Genomic DNA, 16,770 nt, shown 5'->3' on the forward strand with positions numbered 1-16,770 from the left:
TAGATTATTTTGAGAGTCTTAATAGCATGGTAATTTGCTTAATAATAATATGCTTGGTATTCAAGATTTGTAAAATTTTCTTTTGAGTGCGTTGAATACTAAGAAAAAAAATTGATGCTTGATAATTGTTTTGAGATATGAGGATGGTGATATTAGAGTCATGCTAGTTGAGTAGTTGTGAATTTGAGAAATGCTTGTGTCAAAGTTTGTGATTCCCGTAGCATGCACATATGGTGAACCGTTATGTGATGAAGTCGGAGCATGATTTATTTATTGATTGTCTTCCTTATGAGTGGCGGTCGGGGACGAGCAATGGTATTTTCCTACCAATCTATCCCCCTAGGAGCATGCGCGTAATACTTTGCTTTGATAACTTCTAGATTTTTGCAATAAGTATATGAGTTCTTTATGACTAATGTTGAGTCCATGGATTATACGCACTTTCCTTCCTTCCACCATTGCTAGCCTCTCTAATACCGCACACTTTTCACTGGTATCATACACCCACCAAATACCTTCCTCAAAACAGCCACCATACCTACCTATCATGGCATTTCCATAGCCATTCCGAGATATATTGCCATGCAACTTTCCACCGTTTCGTTCATTATGGCACGCTCCATCATTGTCATATTGCTAGCATGATCATGTAGTTGACATCGTATTTGTGGCAAAGCCACCATTCATAATTCTTTCATACATGTCACTCTTGATTCATTGCATATCCCGGTACACCGCCGTCGGCATTCATATAGAGTCATATTTTGTTCTAAGTATTGAGTTGTAAGAAAAATAAAAAGTGTGATGATCATCATTTTTAGAGCATTGTCCCAAGTGAGGAAAGGATGATGGAGACTATGATTCCCCCACAAGTCGGGATGAGACTCTGGACGAAAAAAAGGAGGCCATAAAAAAGGCCCAAACAAAAAAAATGAGAGAAAAAGAGAGAAGGGACAATGTTACTATCCTTTTACCACACTTGTGCTTCAAAGTAGCACCATGATCTTCATGATAGAGAGTCTCTCATTCTGTCACTTTCATATACTAGTGGGAATTTTTCATTACAGAACTTGGCTTGTATATTCCAATGATGGGCTTCCTCAAAATGCCCTAGGTCTTCGTGACAAGCGAGTTGGATGCACACCCACTTAGTTTCTTTTGTTGAGCTTTCATATACTTATAGCTCTAGTGCATCTGTTGCATGGCAATCCCTACTCACTCACATTGATATCTATTGATGGGCATCTCCATAGCTCGTTGATACGCCTAGTTGATGTGAGACTATCTTCCCCTCTTTTTGTCTTCTCCACAACCACCATTCTATTCCACATATAGTGCTATATCCATGGCTCACGCTCATGTATTGCGTGAAGATCGAAAAAGTTTTGAAAATGTCAAAAGTATGAAACAATTGCTTGGCTTGTCATCGGGGTTGTGCATGATTTAAATACTTTGTGTGGTGAAGATAGAGCATAGCCAGACTATATGATTTTGTAGGGATAGCTTTCTTTGGCCATGTTATTTTGAGAAGACATAATTGCTTTGTTAGTATGCTTGAAGTATTATTATTTTTATGTCAACATGAACTTTTGTCTTGAATCTTTTGAATATGAATATTCATACCACAATTAAGAAGATTTACATTGAAATTATGCCAAGTAGCACTTCTCATCAAAAATTCTGTTTTTATCATTTACCTACTCGAGGACGAGCAAGAATTAAGCTTGGGGGTGCTTGATACATCTCCAACGTATCTATAATTTTTGATTGCTCCATGCTATATTACCTACTGTTGTGGACTATATTGGGCTTTATTTTCCACTTTTATATTATTTTTGGGACTAACCTATTAACCGGAGGCCTAGCCCAGAATTGTTGTTTTTTTGCCTATTTCAGTGTTTTGGAGAATCAGAATATCAAACGGAGTCTGAATGGAATGAAACCTTCGGGAACGCGATTTTCTCATCAGATAAGACCCAAGAGACTTGGACCCTCCGTCAAGAAAGCCACGAGGCGGTCACGAGGGTGGAGGGAGCCCCCCTAGGGCGCGCCCCCTGCCTCGTGGGGCCCTCGAAGCTCCACCGACGTACTCCTTCCTCCTATATATACCTACGTACACCCAAACGATCAGATACGGAGCCAAAAACCTAATTCCACTACCGCAACTTTCTGTATCCACGAGATCCCATCTTGGGGCATGTTCCGGAGCTCCGTCGGAGGGGGCATCGATCACGGATGGCTTCTACATCATCATCCAAGCCCCTCCGATGAAGTGTGAGTAGTTTACTTCAGACCTACGGGTCCATAGTTAGTAGCTAGATGGCTTCTTCTCTCTTTTTGGATCTCAATACAATGTTCTCCCCCTCTCTCGTGGAGATCTATTCGATGTAATCTTCTTTTTGCGGTGTGTTTGTTGAGACCGGTGAATTGTGGGTTTATGATCCAGTCTATCTATGAATAATATTTGAATCTTCTCTGAATTCTTTTATGTATGATTGGTTATCTTTGCAAGTCTCTTCGAATTATCAGTTTGGTTTGGCCTACTAGATTGGTTTTTCTTGCCATGGGAGAAGTGCTTAGCTTTGGGTTTGATCTTGCGGTGTCATTTCCCAGTGACAGAAGGGGCAGCAAGGCACGTATTGTATTGTTGCCATCGAGGATAACAAGATGGGGTTTTTATCATATTGCATGAAACTATCCCTCTACATCATGTCATCTTGCTTAAAGCGTTACTATGTTTTTAACTTAATACTCTAGATGCATGATGGATAGCGGTCGATGAGTGGAGTAATAGTAGTAGATGCAGGCAGGAGTTGGTCTACTTGTCTCGGACGTGATGCCTATATACATGATCATACCTAGATATTCTCATAACTATGCTCAATTCTGTCAATTGCTCAACAGCAATTTGTTCACCCACCGTAGAATAATTATGCTCTTGAGAGAAGCCACTAGTGAAACCTATGGCCCCCGGGTCTCTTTCTCATCATATCAATCTCCATCACTTTATTATTGCTTTGCTTTTTTACTTTGCCCTTTTACTTTTTACTTTGCATCTCTATACCAAAAATACCAAAAATAGTATCTATCATCTCTATCAGATCTCATTTTCGTAAGTGACCGTGAAGGGATTAACAACCCCTAAGCGCGTTGGTTGCGTTGAGCTATTGTTTTTGTGTAGGTACGAGGGACTCGCGCGTAGCCTCCTACTGGATTGATACCTTGGTTCTCAAAAACTGAGGGAAATACTTACGCTACTTTGCTGCATCATCCTCTCCTCTTCGGGGAAATCCAACGCAGTGCTCAAGAGGTAGCAATTACCCCGTCGGCATTCCGGCGCCGTCGGGGGAGGGGGAGAGAGCCCCCCTCCTTCTTCTTCTTCCTTGGCCTCCCCTTAGATGGGAGGAGAGTTCCCCCTCTGGTTCATGGCGGTGGAGGGGCGAGAGCCCCTCCGAGATTGGATCTCCCTCTCTGTTCTCTTCTGTTTCGCGTTCCCCAGATCTGGCCGAAAACCGTTTCTTAAATATCCGGAGATCCGTAACTCCGGTTGCGCTGAGATTTTAACACGATTTTTTTTCGGATATAAGCTTCCTTGCCCCCGAAGTAGATCTGTAACCAATGTTTGAGGAGGGCACAACCCACCACCATGCACCTGGACTGTCTGGCGTGCCTTAGGTGTCTCGTGGTGGTTGTGGGCCCCCGTTTGCGTTGATTCCACCTCCCAAAAAATCACAAATGTTCCAAAATAATTCTCGTAAATTTTTATCACGTTTGGACTTCGTTTGATATGGATATTCTGCGAAGCAAAAACATGCAAAAATAGGAACTGGCACTGGGCACTACATCAATATGTTAGTCCAATAAATCATATAAAATATTGCCAAAAGTATGTGAAAGTTGTATAATATTGGCATGAAACAATCAAAATTTATAGATACGACGGAGGCGTGTCATTTTCCTCTCCGGGGTAGTAGGGCGGTAGTAAGGCGCGGTAGTACCGCTGCTGGGGTACTGTCGCCTTACTCTGCCCTACCTCCACTTCTCCCTTGTGTACTGCAACCCCAGCGGTAGTATCGCTGGGGCGAGCGGTAGTACTGCTTCGGCGGCACTGCTGCCTCGGGGTGCTTCGCCATTGCACTATACTCCGGGAGCTACCCCCCGAGTGGTAGTACCGCTTGTGTTCAGGCTGTGGGTAAAACGGTTGGATTTGTCCCCACCTATAAAAGGGGGTCTTCTTCCCCAATGGACCTTATCCTCTGAGATCGTGTTTTGCCCTCATTGTTGACCTTCTACGAGCTTGCTATCTCTCAATTCCTCCAATGATTCTTACTAGTTCTTGAGGGAAAAGAGACAGGACATCTAGATCTACGTTGACACCAATCAATTTCTCCTCTATGTGAGGGATCCCCTTGGATTTAGTTCTTTGTTCTTCGTGTTTTCCTTGTTCTTCCTCTCATATTCCTCCATATCTTTTGTTGTTGTGGTGGGATTTGGGAGTGAGGGACTTGACCACTTCGTGTGTTCTTGCCATTGCATTACTTGCATCGGTTTGAGTTCTCCACGGTGATACTTGGAAGCAAAATTTGAGAAGCTTATTACTCTTGGGTGTTTGGGCAGCCTCGAGCTTGTGCCTCTTGGGTGCTTGGGCACCCTAGATGGTTGTTGGTGTCGCGGAGCTCAACCATTGTGGTGGAAAGCTCCGGGACAAACGTCGGGGTCTCTAATTGAGTTGTGAAGATTGTCCTGAGCAATTTGTACGGGTTTCGATGACCGCTGCAAGGGTTGTCATAGTGTACGAGTTCGGTGATGACCCCTAAGGGTTGGTACAGGTTCGGTGACCGCCCTCAAGGGTTCCTTAGTGGAATCACGACATCTTACATTCTGTGAGGGCGTGAGGAGATTACGGTGGCCCTAGTGGTATTTTGGAAGCATTGTGCCTCCACACCACTTTAAACGGAGATTAGCATCTGCAAGGGTGTGAACTTCGGAATACATCATCGTCTCCGCGCGCTTCGGTTATCTCTTATCCGAACCCTTTGCTTATGCACATTACTTTGTGATAGCCATAGTGTTTCATGTTATATATGTTGTTATCACATAGTTGTTTATCTTGCTTAGCATAAGTTGTTTGTGCACATAGGTGAACCAAGTTGTTTTAGGTTCTGTGGTTGACAAATTACATGCTAGTTTTATTTCACATTTGTTCAAGTTTAAACCGTAATTATTTTAAAGGGCATATTCACCCCCTCTAGGCGTCATCCACGATCTTTCATGTGGGCGCTTGCTCGAGGGGCGAGGGCCTCGACACTGTGGAGTCACTGTCCATACTCCATCCTCGTCCTGCTCATGAAAACGAGAGAGGTGAGAGAGGACAAAGGGGGAAGTGTGGCTGCAGATGGGGCCTAGGTGGGTTTGGTGAGATTTGGGCTGACGTGGAGGACGTGTTCGGACTGTCCGACACTACTCAAACTTAGCCCACAAATGGACCGGGTTTGAGAGGTGTGAGACTATCTAAGCAAACTAGAACAATGTCCGTGCGTTGCAACGGGATATAAATATTCTAGTACGTTAGCTTGTGATTTTCCATAATAATGTGATTGTGTAAATAAATGTTTATCAAATTTTGACCATGAATTACTTTATATTTTGATTAGAAGTTTGATAAGTAAATTAAAATAAAATTGGTTCAAAAGATAAGTAAGTTAAGTTGATTGATTATCATACATGAAAGATTGAACGAAAAGATGGTGGGAAAAAGATAAAATAAGAATTTTACATTCTTTTTAAATAAGTAGAGATAGCCGAGTACTAAGAGAGAAATCACTGTGGATAGTCTAACTGTGCTTCACTTTTGTGAAAGCAATGGGAGATGCTCTAATCCCCCATCGCACTGAAACTTCTTGAACCTGAGTGGGATTCACGGGAACATGCGAGACAGATGGAGTGTTGCACTTCAATCGTTTTCTTTATAATCAGGAATAAAGAAGCCAAATAACTACTACAAATGGACGCCACAAGGTGTGAAATTTTACACATATGTAGTACTAAAAGACGAGCTGAAATCCCTTTTCTCAAGAACTAGTAGCTGAAATCTTGTGGCGTCCCTTCCTATCCAGATCTGTGCCCTACGGGTTGGGTGGATCGTAACTCAAGGCAAGGTCAAACATGCTGAGTTGGTGGTGATCCCGAGATTAATCGTACGCTGCCCCACGCAACAACGAAAATAATGATTCGTCGTACACTGCAAAGTTAGTTAGTGATGGCCACGGTAGGTACGGCTGACTGTAACACTCCATCTTCCATTCATTTCCTGCATTGGTCATATATCGCTCGTGGTACGTAAAACTTGCCAAAAACTTTGCTCTTTGGACGTTTCCTTCCTATATATAGTCCCCGTGTCCTGGGCACGTACGGTTGGACGCAATGATCCTAGCCTAGGAACAAAAATGGCAGAAAAACAAATTATGGGTCGAAGAACAGTTGGCATTCCAATTGGCAAAATCGCATGCATTTTGAGTGGGGAGAAGTACCAGTCCTTTTCTTCTGAATTAAAAGCATATCAGTCCTGTGACTTGGCTTACTAGTAGTATGTCTTATACACTGAGTTTGAGTATTGAAATGGGTAAAGTCATGGCGTGTGTCATCGGAAAACGCCGACACGACTTTGTCAACGGCTAGGCGGCAGGTACTAGTAGTATATATACTCCCCTGTGCTAAACGGACATGAAAGTTTTGGCAAAATGTAAGCAAGCAATTGTGTGGCTTTTTCTTTGAACATGTAGGAACGAACCTTTGTGGAATTATCATCTCAATTTTTCTGAAAATTGAAAATAATATTTTAATTTTTTTCTAAAAAATAGAAAAAATACAGATGTATATAGATATGTACACTACATATCTGTAAAATTTCATGATACACGTTTTGGTGTGAGCTGGACAAAAAAGTCGTAAACTTCTATATTTTAGGTGCAGTTTGGTTCCAGGTCTTGCAATGCCACAGTCGGCACACACTTGTTTTCGCCAAGCCTGCCTAAGTTTGGCTCAATAAAATGAGAGGCACAAGTTGACGAGTCTAATGCCACGGTTGGATGTTCGTACCGAAGTCCTGAATTGGATTTTGTATTCCCAAACTTTCAAGTCGGCTGTTTCGCATTCGAACCGGAACAACGGTCAGAAAAGGATCCAATACATCATCCAAGCAATGAAATTCTTATTTATGTCCATTACAATTTCTTTATTGAATTGGTATTGAGACCAATTCAATACAAAGGCTTCCAATATAGATATCCAACCACGGCGTAAGAAAATCTTGCCGTAGTTTTTAAGTGTATGATACGAAGCCCTGGTGTGGCAAAAGCATCTTGACTAAGGTAAGGCTTGAACCAAACACACTCATAAGTTAAACGAAGTTGCCTACGGTTAGGCGTGGTAAGTTAAGACAATCTTAGTCACAAACCAAACATCCCATTAATATGTACTCCCTTCGTTCCACAATACATGCCTTCCATTTATCAAAATATAGATGTACCTAGACATGTTCTAATATATAGATACATCCATTTTTGAACAAATGGAAGTCAAGTATTTGGAACGGAGGGAGTAGTTTGCACCAAAACACATTCCAACATGAAAACTTACAGAAATGTATTATACATGGTAGGTACATTTCTATTTATTTTGAGATTTTTTTTTAACTTTAGAATACTCCATTGTACAGGCCCTAGACTGCCCCAACATGCTTTCTTTAAAATTAACTCCACGTCCTACATCATTGAATTGGTTTAGTACTTGATCCCCCATCCTTAAAAGGATCCACCGTATGTTTCATCAAGAGTCAAATCATCTGTTGCCGCTCCTACCTGCAAGGAGGATCGTATCGGAAAAGAATCATAATAACTGCTAATAGTTGGTGGTTGTCTTTTAGCTGAACAGATTGAAAAGAAATGACAGCGATTAGCAGTGTCAAAAAAAAAGTGAATAGTTGCAGAGCCAGAGCAACCAAATCAACATGGGTGTGGAGAGCAGAGTGCACTTTACTCGAACAAAACCCCAGAACGGCGAAGACAAGGAAAGGCGGAGGAGGAGGCGAAAGGGAAGACGAGAAATATATAAATCCCCATTCCACTCCACTAACCACAATTGTTTGTGTTTGTTTAAACCCGAAGGAGCCGAAAGGAAAGCGGGCAGGCAAGCAGCGTCGCCGCTACCCACAAAGCTCCCACCTCTCCGGCTCCCTCCATTATAACCATCCCCAAAAACCACCACGCAGAGAAAGAGAGAGGGAGAGCATTGATGGACTCGGCGACGGCCTAATTCCACCGTCCATTTTCAAACCGAAAACCGGGCGCCCCGGATGGCGGAGGCGGCGTCGCTCTTCTCGCTCTCCGCGGCCGCCGTGGTGGAGGACGTGCTACGGGAGCACGGCTGCCGCCTCAGCGACCGCGACCTCGCCTCGCGCAGGACGGGGGAAGCCGGTCAGCGCTCCCCTCCCGCCCGCTCTCGCGTCGCCACCTGTTTTTTCAGTTATCTGAGCCGCTTCGGCTGGCTCGCGCGCGTTGCTGAATGAGTTTGCTTCGCTTGCTGCAGCGGCTAGGCGGAACGAGGCGGCCGGGTGGCTGCGCCGCACGGTGGGGGCCGTCGCCGGCCGGGACCTGCCGGAGGAGCCGTCGGAGGAGGAGTTCCGCCTCGGCCTCCGCAACGGCCAGATCCTCTGCAGCGCGCTCAACAGGGTCCACCCAGGCGCGGTCCAGAAGGCAAAGCGCTCGTTGAGTTCGTCAGTTTGATCCGCCCCCGCCGCTCGCCTCTGCTCTGCTGACAAGTAGTGACGCTACCCGCAGGTGGTCACGGCGGACTCGGTCGACGGCGCCGCGCTGTCGGCGTTCCAGTACTTCGAGAACGTGCGCAACTTCCTGGTGGCGGCGCAGGAGATCGGCTTGCCGTGCTTCGAGGCCTCCGATTTGGAGCAGGTTCGTTGTCGGGCCGCCCCCGTCCGTGTGCCGCGTAGTCGCCCCCACGCGGCCTTGCTTGCAGCTCCAGCAAAGCGCTTATGACGGGCATCTTTGCTTTAGACGCACTCTCTCGTGGAGCTGTGCTGTGACCCTGATTGCGCCTTTTTTTCTCTTTCTCTTTTGCCTTTCCGAGCGCAGGGAGGGAAGAACGCCAGGGTGGTGAACTGCGTGCTGGCATTGAAGTCGTACGGCGACTGGAAACAATGCGGGGGCACCGGGCTGTGGAAATACGGGGGGAACTTGAAACCCTCGGCTTCCGGCAAGTCCTTGGTAAGGAAGAACTCGGAGCCTTTCCGGAGGTGCCAATCAATGAACGAGGGGGAAGCACCCTATGAGGATGCTGGATTCAATGGCGATGCCCATCTTGATTGCGGTGACATGGTTAGCTCCATGCACTGCCACGTTTGTTTTTCGTCTTAATTTGATACTAGATGGAATCTGCTTAATTGCTTAGTGGCTTGATGCATTATTGTCTTGAAACAGTCGAGGTCACGTCCGCTGAAAATGCTGGTCAGCGCGGTTTTGTCCGACAAGAGGCCAGATGAAGTTCCGCAGGTTGGTCAATCTGCTTCCCCAAGTTTCTTTTGATGGCTTATTACTAATTCAATGGGACATACGTATGCCAATTGGATTCCCTTTTTCATCCGTTGTGTTGTTTGTATGCAGCTCTTAGAGTCGATGCTGGGTAAACTCGTCGATGAATTCGAGAATTGCTTGAAGGGCCAAAATGAATTGGTATGTTCAGTGTCATTTTCTCTGTATTTGTCTCTTGTTTTTGGTATCCTTCTACGTTGTGCTTGCAATTGGCAATGTGATAACCAGAATCAATCCATTGGGACAGGTGAAAGCTGCTCTGAAAAATGGCACAGACAGCACCAAATGCTTCTCCAAATCTAAGGTTCTCGTCGAGGCCACTCCTAATTTTAGTGAGAGAAAGGCAAGCTATAAATTACTCTTCTTTATGCTTCAACAATGTTTTTTGTTTTACTCCTCTAGTAAGTACGTCTGCTGCTAACAGTGATAGTTAGGATTACCATTTACTATTTTTTTGGCTTTCACCCAACGTTAAATTTTGTATCATCCTCTGTAGATGGATACATCAGAGATTTACTCCAAGCATAAACAAACAAAAAAAGAAGCATCAGGGAAGGTGGCACTGAAGCAACATTCAATTCTCCAACAGCAGTCAAAGCATCTTGAGGTAGTATTTTAGTATTCATTTCCTTCATAATTCTTGACAGCGGTTACAGTGCTGTTCATGTTTCTTGTCTATAGGATCTTAAGGCTAATCTTCAAACAACAAGAGCGGGTATGGAGTTTATACAAATGAAGTACGCTGAGGACCTCAACATATTAGGTATATGAGTGGGAAATACACAGGAGCTCCTGGGTGCTCCACACCCCTATATGAATATTGAATATTAAAAATACCAAAAAAATTCGGAAAAATCTGGAATTTGGGGATATAAAACCTGGGTGCCCAATCCACTCCCGTGTGAAGTTTTGTGAAAAAATACCAGGAAAAGTATCCCTGGCGAAGGAAATAGTCTGAACTAAAATCTATCCAAACAGTTTTTTCTGTACATAGGATTTTTTTTGTCTTTTTTGCCTCGGATAGGTTTCCTGGTATTTTTTCACGAAATTAGATTGGACACCAAAGTTTGATATCCCAAAATCACAGATTTCTTTTTTCAAATTTCCCTGTGTTTTTTGAACTTAATGTTCATATAGGGGGGTGGAGCACCCTGGTGCTACAAATCCTCTTCCGTATATGAGTGTACTTTGGGTGGTTCACTACTACTTTGATATAATTTCACTTCCACATCACTATTTGCAAAATTAATTTCAGGAAGGCATCTGTTTAGCCTTGCACATGCTGCCTCCGGTTACCACAAAGTTCTTGAAGAAAATAGAAAACTGTACAATCAAGTGCAAGATCTTAAAGGTATGCTTGTTTGAATAAATTTTTACACCCAGTTTCTGATCCAATTAAGGAAAATTTTGGTTCACTGAGAAGAATTATTGCCTAAAATATGAAATTTCTTCTGTATGTCATGTCTCTAGGTAGTATCAGGGTGTATTGTAGGATACGACCCTTTTTACCTGGACAAGTAAGTTCATCCACTGTGGGCTGCATTGATGATGGAAATATTACCATCATTACTCCTTCGAAATCTGGAAAGGATGGCCGGAAATCGTTTAGCTTCAACAAGGTTTTCGGACCATCTTCAACTCAAGGTATTTTACCATGTTCTTATTTTTTTTAGTATCTTATGTGGAAGAAAATTCACAGGAAATTCTGTCATGCAGATGAGGTATTCTTAGATACTCAACCCCTTATTCGCTCTGTTCTTGATGGGTACAACGTTTGTATCTTTGCATACGGCCAAACTGGATCAGGCAAGACATTCACAATGGTGAGTAGTGAGGACAATAGCACAATGCCAACAATTTCTGTATGTAATACCTATTTATCACGGAGGCCTTCTTTATTCTTAACATCTTCTCTTTTGGTTTTATTTAGAGTGGACCCAAGAATATGACTGAGCAAACCCAAGGTGTAAACTATCGGGCACTTGGGGACCTATTTAACCTTGCTGAAAAAAGAAAAGGAACCTTTGTCTATGATATTGCTGTGCAAATGATCGAGATTTACAATGAACAAGTCAGGGATCTACTCATCAGTGATGGTCTCAACAAAAGATATCCTTACTGAAATCATATTTCTGTCAAATTGTGTCAGTTTCTTTTTAAAACATTGCTTTCACGAAAATCCTTATACTGTCATACCAATAATTTTCTTTAACAAATATATACATTAGAGATTCGGAATAATTCTCAAAATGGAATTAATGTGCCGGATGCAAGCCTTGTCCGTGTGGCATCGACGATGGATGTAATGGAACTGATGAGCATTGGACACAGGAATCGCACTGTGGGTGCCACTGCGTTAAACGACCGGAGTAGTCGTTCCCACAGGTGACTTCACAACCTTTTCTGTGCAACAGAATTACTTCAAAGTAATATTTAACATAATTATGGAATATAATGAAATATTCTTGTAAACTTGCAGTTGTTTAACTGTTCATGTCCAAGGAAAAGATTTGACTTCAGGGAACATTATCCGTGGCTGCATGCATTTAGTTGATCTTGCAGGCAGCGAGCGGATTGACAAGTCAGAGGTCACCGGAGAAAGGTTAAAAGAAGCACAGCATATTAACAAATCATTGTCAGCCTTAGGGGATGTAATTGCTTCACTTGCCCAGAAGAATGCTCACGTACCCTACAGGAATAGTAAATTAACACAACTCCTCCAAGATTCTCTCGGTAAGATGACTCTCCTGCAATTCTTAGTACATCAGACTATTGAGTACAATTTGCATTGTTTTTCATTGTCCTACATCAATGTATTAACAGGAGGTCAGGCCAAAACCTTGATGTTTGTTCATATAAGCCCGGAAAGTGATGCTGTAGGAGAAACCATAAGCACCTTGAAGTTTGCCGAGCGTGTTTCTACGGTTGAACTTGGTGCTGCTCGACTTAATAAAGAATCCGGAGAAGTTAAAGAGCTCAAGGAGCAGGTTTTTTCCTGCTACTACTATATGTTCCTTTCTTACTGTCCTTTATTATTCAAGACATTCACAATCGCTGTTACCATTCAGGTTTCTCGACTGAAAACAGCATTACAAATGAAAGATTCAGGATCGGAGCAAAACATTACTCGCCACTCTGAAGCATTAAACACGAAGATGCCTTCTCCTGTTTTTTCAAATAGGCGACAGGGCAGTTGTGATTTGCTGCCTGGCCAAGCTAACTTCAGGCAACCAATGGAGGATGTCGGAAACATAGAGGTAATAATGCCATTAACTTCTGCATCAGATCTTGCACATAAATTGAATGATCCACATAGAAGTAAAAGGTCTGCATGTAATCTTAGTGCACTGATTGTACTTCACTGTCCTTTCAGCTGACGCATTCAGTATTTCTACAATCATGTGTGGTTTGATTTTTCTACAGGTTAGACCCAATCCTAAATTGAGACAAAAGAAACCAAGCTTTGATCTTCAGGATTTATTAGCATCAAATGATTCTCCTTCGTGGCCAGATAGTAATTCAAGGGTGAATTTTCAGATGGGAGAAGAAAGGGAAACAGTTTGTGGGGACTGGGTAGATAAGGTTGTGGTGAACAACAATCACTCTCTTGGTGATTGGGAAGGAGACAACACGGCTCTTCCTGACTTCTTTTACCAAAGATACCATTCAGGTTTGAGAGATGAGCAGCAAAGACCTCGGTTTTGCTCAACGAATACCGATGATTCCGATGATATTGACGTTGCAACGAGTGATTCCTCAGAATCAGATGCACTTTGGCAGTTCAATGTTCCAAGCATAAACAGTTCAGTTATTCAAAGTGGGTCAAAGATAAAGAAACCACAACCGAAAATAAGAGAGGCCTCAGATACAAGGTAAGCATTTTATGTTAATGCAGTTAACATTACAGCAAACAAAGTTTGTGTATTAATTTGATTATTAGAATGGGAAACAAAACACATGATCAGCCACCTAGTAAAATTAGTGATTGGGCGATACAGGTTGGCCAGTGCATTATTTAAGAGGAAAATTTCATTGATGAACATGGATGACAGCGAATTTCGAGAATGTTGTTTGCCAAGTTTGACCGTAGAGCTTCTAGACTTCTGGAATTTCATTAGCTTGGACCGCATATCCGCAAGTACATATTGTTTCATCTAAGGTCTCTGTTAGGATGGCCCACTTACCACCTAAGAAGTAAGAGGAGAGCTTAATGTTAGCCGTCCATGGATCAAGAGTAAACTGTTTTGAAGGGCATTTTTATTTTAGTGATTTACTGAGTAGAGAAGGAAGATTTTTAATGCTCTAATTGTTCCTTTCCATCATGTAAAACTATTTTCTTGACTCATATGAATACCAAAATAATATTATTGGTATGATATGATTACCATTGGAAGCTAAGATTTTTCGTGTATTTCATTTCAAAATGTTTTTGGTAGGATATGATTATGACTGTAAATGTACATTGATAATGTACAAACTACATGTTCTTATACTATTGTAAGATTAGTATTACAAAAAAGATCTACTTTCGAACTAAAGAATTTTTTATTACTTCGTACTCCCTCCGATCCATAATAAGTGTCGTGGTTTTAGTTCAAGATATTTGAACTCCAATTTTTTTTGTATGATTTGTATCTGAAATACTTTTTACGATTCCAACGACGTCTATGCTTATCTTTCTCAATTTTATGCTTGTATTTGACATGGAAATATTAGGTTACCATTTACGGCGAAATTAGTACTCACTCCGTCCCATGGGACAGAGGGAGTAATTTATTGATGCATCTTTAAAAAAAACATAGGAGCTCCTTGACACAATTAATTTTTTCTGTTGAGATCTACTCCCTCCATCCCATAGTATAAGAGCGTTTTTGACACTACACTAGTGTAAAAAACGCTCTTATATTATGGGGCGGAGGGAGTACATTAGAAGGATAGTTAATTATACCCAGATGTACTTCATTCAATATGTAACGAAAAGTCTTCCTTGCCCTTGAATGGTAGTAAATGTTACATAAGTAATAACCTCTCACCTCTTAGAAGGCAATAGGAATTTTAATGTTGGATCTTCTGAATGAACTGTCTAAAATTAATTGGACACGCCTTTAGAAAATAATTACCTGAACATATGTTTTCTTTTAATTTCGCTCAATTTTGTGATATATTTGATAATAGTGAAATTAAGGATTGATATACAGGGACAGAATAGCAGACCATTGCATAAGATTTATCAAGTTTTCTACCTAAAGACTAATATTTTTTTCTTTCATTTTCTTTATATCAGGACACCAAGTCACTCCCAAATACCATCAGCGTCAAGAAAAACCTCAAATGGACAAAACAGATCTGGAAGGCAACCTTTAAGTGGTAGCGATAGCAGAAGGCTTTCATCAAACGGTAGACACTCTGGTACGAAGTAGAGATTCCTAAAATGATTGTGTATTTTTTTTCTTGGCTTTCTTTCAGTGTTTGTCATGAGGGGTTGCGAGAGTTTTCTCAAGTACAGGAGTGAGTGACAATAAGTCCAATTGATTGTGTCAGTGTGGCGAGTTGTGATCTCAGCAGCTGGTGTGTGAGGCCATTAACCTTTTTTTTATTGGCCTATCAGGCATTGTTGAGTTTTTGGCAATTCTTGTCATGTTCATAATATATAATATAAGGAAAAGAAAGGAAATTTATTGATAAAAAAGCTGCTCATTTTTTGTTTCTTTGAACGCTTTTATCTTTTCATAAAAGCAATCTTCAATGCGCTTTGATTCTTGTTGTCAAATTTCTTAAATGACACTCTACCCTTTGGCTGGGATTGTTTTGATTGAATAAATGATGTCCATGGAGCCCCCTCTCCCCCACCCAATTTTAAGCAACTGACTGCAGTGCATCTGAATACCACATGAATATGCTTGCTGGTTTATGTTAGCATTCTCTCCGTGCTAATATTTCTCATTATATCATGCTGCTTCGTCACCCCTATATAAGAAGAAGCTAGGATAAATTCTAGACAAGTTTTAGCAAGTTCTTAGCAGCTCAATAGCTCCAAGCAGATCGACAAGATCACACATTGTAACCACATCATACAAGAGAGAAACATCCAACGGGAGTAGGGTGTTACCCTAGAACGGAGGGCCCAAACCTAGGTAGAACCTCCACTGTGTGAAACCCCTTACATGTCAGGGTGTGCATTCAGTTTTTTGGGTTTGATACTGTTCAGTTTATACGGTTTATGGTTTATATGGTTTTTATACTTTGGTTTATACGGTTTTATACATAGATACGATACGGTTTCGGTAATACCCATTTACGTTCGGTTCGGTTTCGATAATAACCAAATTAACCAAAGTTGACGTGAATTTTTGAGCCAACACATAACTTTTCCATGTCTAAATGCATGATATATATCATAATGAGGAAGAAATAATTATAAAAGGATAAAGAAGGGACGTTGGATAAGCAGTCAGGCTAATTACGTAAATTTGAAGCACTAAATGGCCTAGATAGTACTACACTATAGCAGCCCGTTACGCTTTTGAACCCAAAAAATCTCAACTTTGGTTAATTTGGTGTAACCAAATGGTTTTTGGTTTCTAACCGAAAAAACCAAAATGCAAATGGTTTTTAGATTTCAAAACTGAAACCAAAACCTAAAAAACCTGAATTTTCAGTGCAGTTTGTTTTTTTGGTTCGGTTTTGCACACCCTGACTTATCGTGGATCATCTAAGTGTGTCTTGTCTTCACCATTAGAAGTTATCTTGGTTGTTCCTTTCCTATTACCTCAATAACCTAATAAATTGTTAAGCACCCAAAAGAAACTAGGAGTACCTGATTTCGAAATGGCTTCAACTTTAAGCTCCCTACAAATAAGGAGCTCTGAAAGCTTCGGGTGTGGTTTGATGTCGGCTTCGTGTCATCGAATAATATTTTCACTGCCTCGACCTACACTTTGGTTACTCATGTCATTCATCCTAGGTGTTTTAGGTCACGTGTTACCGTGTCATCACATAACAGACTGAGGGTAGATGGGGGAGGGTGCATGTATGGTGTTGTCTATGCTTCATGCTGATGTTTGTGCCCACGTTTGAGTCTCACACCCTGATTTTTGGCACCTTCTCTTTTCAAAAACTCATTTGGCTTTCTTTGAATTTGACATTGGATTTTCTTCGGAATGACTCT

General features: G+C 41.8%; 1 protein-coding gene across 1 annotated transcript; it reads left to right on the forward strand.

The window, feature by feature from the left end:
- Window positions 1-8,142: 8,142 nt before the first annotated feature.
- LOC125551936 (kinesin-like protein KIN-14F) lies at window positions 8,143-15,310 on the forward strand. The gene is made up of 19 exons (XM_048715349.2): window positions 8,143-8,474; window positions 8,587-8,753; window positions 8,838-8,966; window positions 9,147-9,389; window positions 9,492-9,563; window positions 9,675-9,743; window positions 9,850-9,945; window positions 10,099-10,209; window positions 10,284-10,365; window positions 10,858-10,953; window positions 11,073-11,246; window positions 11,319-11,425; window positions 11,533-11,711; window positions 11,826-11,987; window positions 12,082-12,335; window positions 12,426-12,589; window positions 12,671-12,859; window positions 13,026-13,474; window positions 14,887-15,310. The coding sequence occupies exons 1-19, from the start codon at window positions 8,354-8,356 to the stop codon at window positions 15,020-15,022; spliced, it is 3,000 nt and encodes a 999-aa protein (XP_048571306.2). The 5' UTR covers window positions 8,143-8,353; the 3' UTR covers window positions 15,023-15,310.
- Window positions 15,311-16,770: the final 1,460 nt, after the last annotated feature.

This window comes from Triticum urartu, chromosome 4A (genome assembly GCF_056163025.1).
Source record: "Triticum urartu cultivar PI428250 chromosome 4A, HENAU_Tu73, whole genome shotgun sequence".
Taxonomy (NCBI): Eukaryota; Viridiplantae; Streptophyta; class Magnoliopsida; order Poales; family Poaceae; genus Triticum; species Triticum urartu.

Coding starts and splice junctions, on each gene's coding strand:
- LOC125551936 (XM_048715349.2), top strand. CDS start 8,354: ATGGCGGAGGCGGCGTCGCTCTTCTCGCTCTCCGCGGCCGCCGTGGTG. Junction 8,475..8,586: donor GCGCAGGACGGGGGAAGCCG/GTCAGCGCTCCC, acceptor CGCTTGCTGCAG/CGGCTAGGCGGAACGAGGCG. Junction 10,366..10,857: donor TGAGGACCTCAACATATTAG/GTATATGAGTGG, acceptor AATTAATTTCAG/GAAGGCATCTGTTTAGCCTT.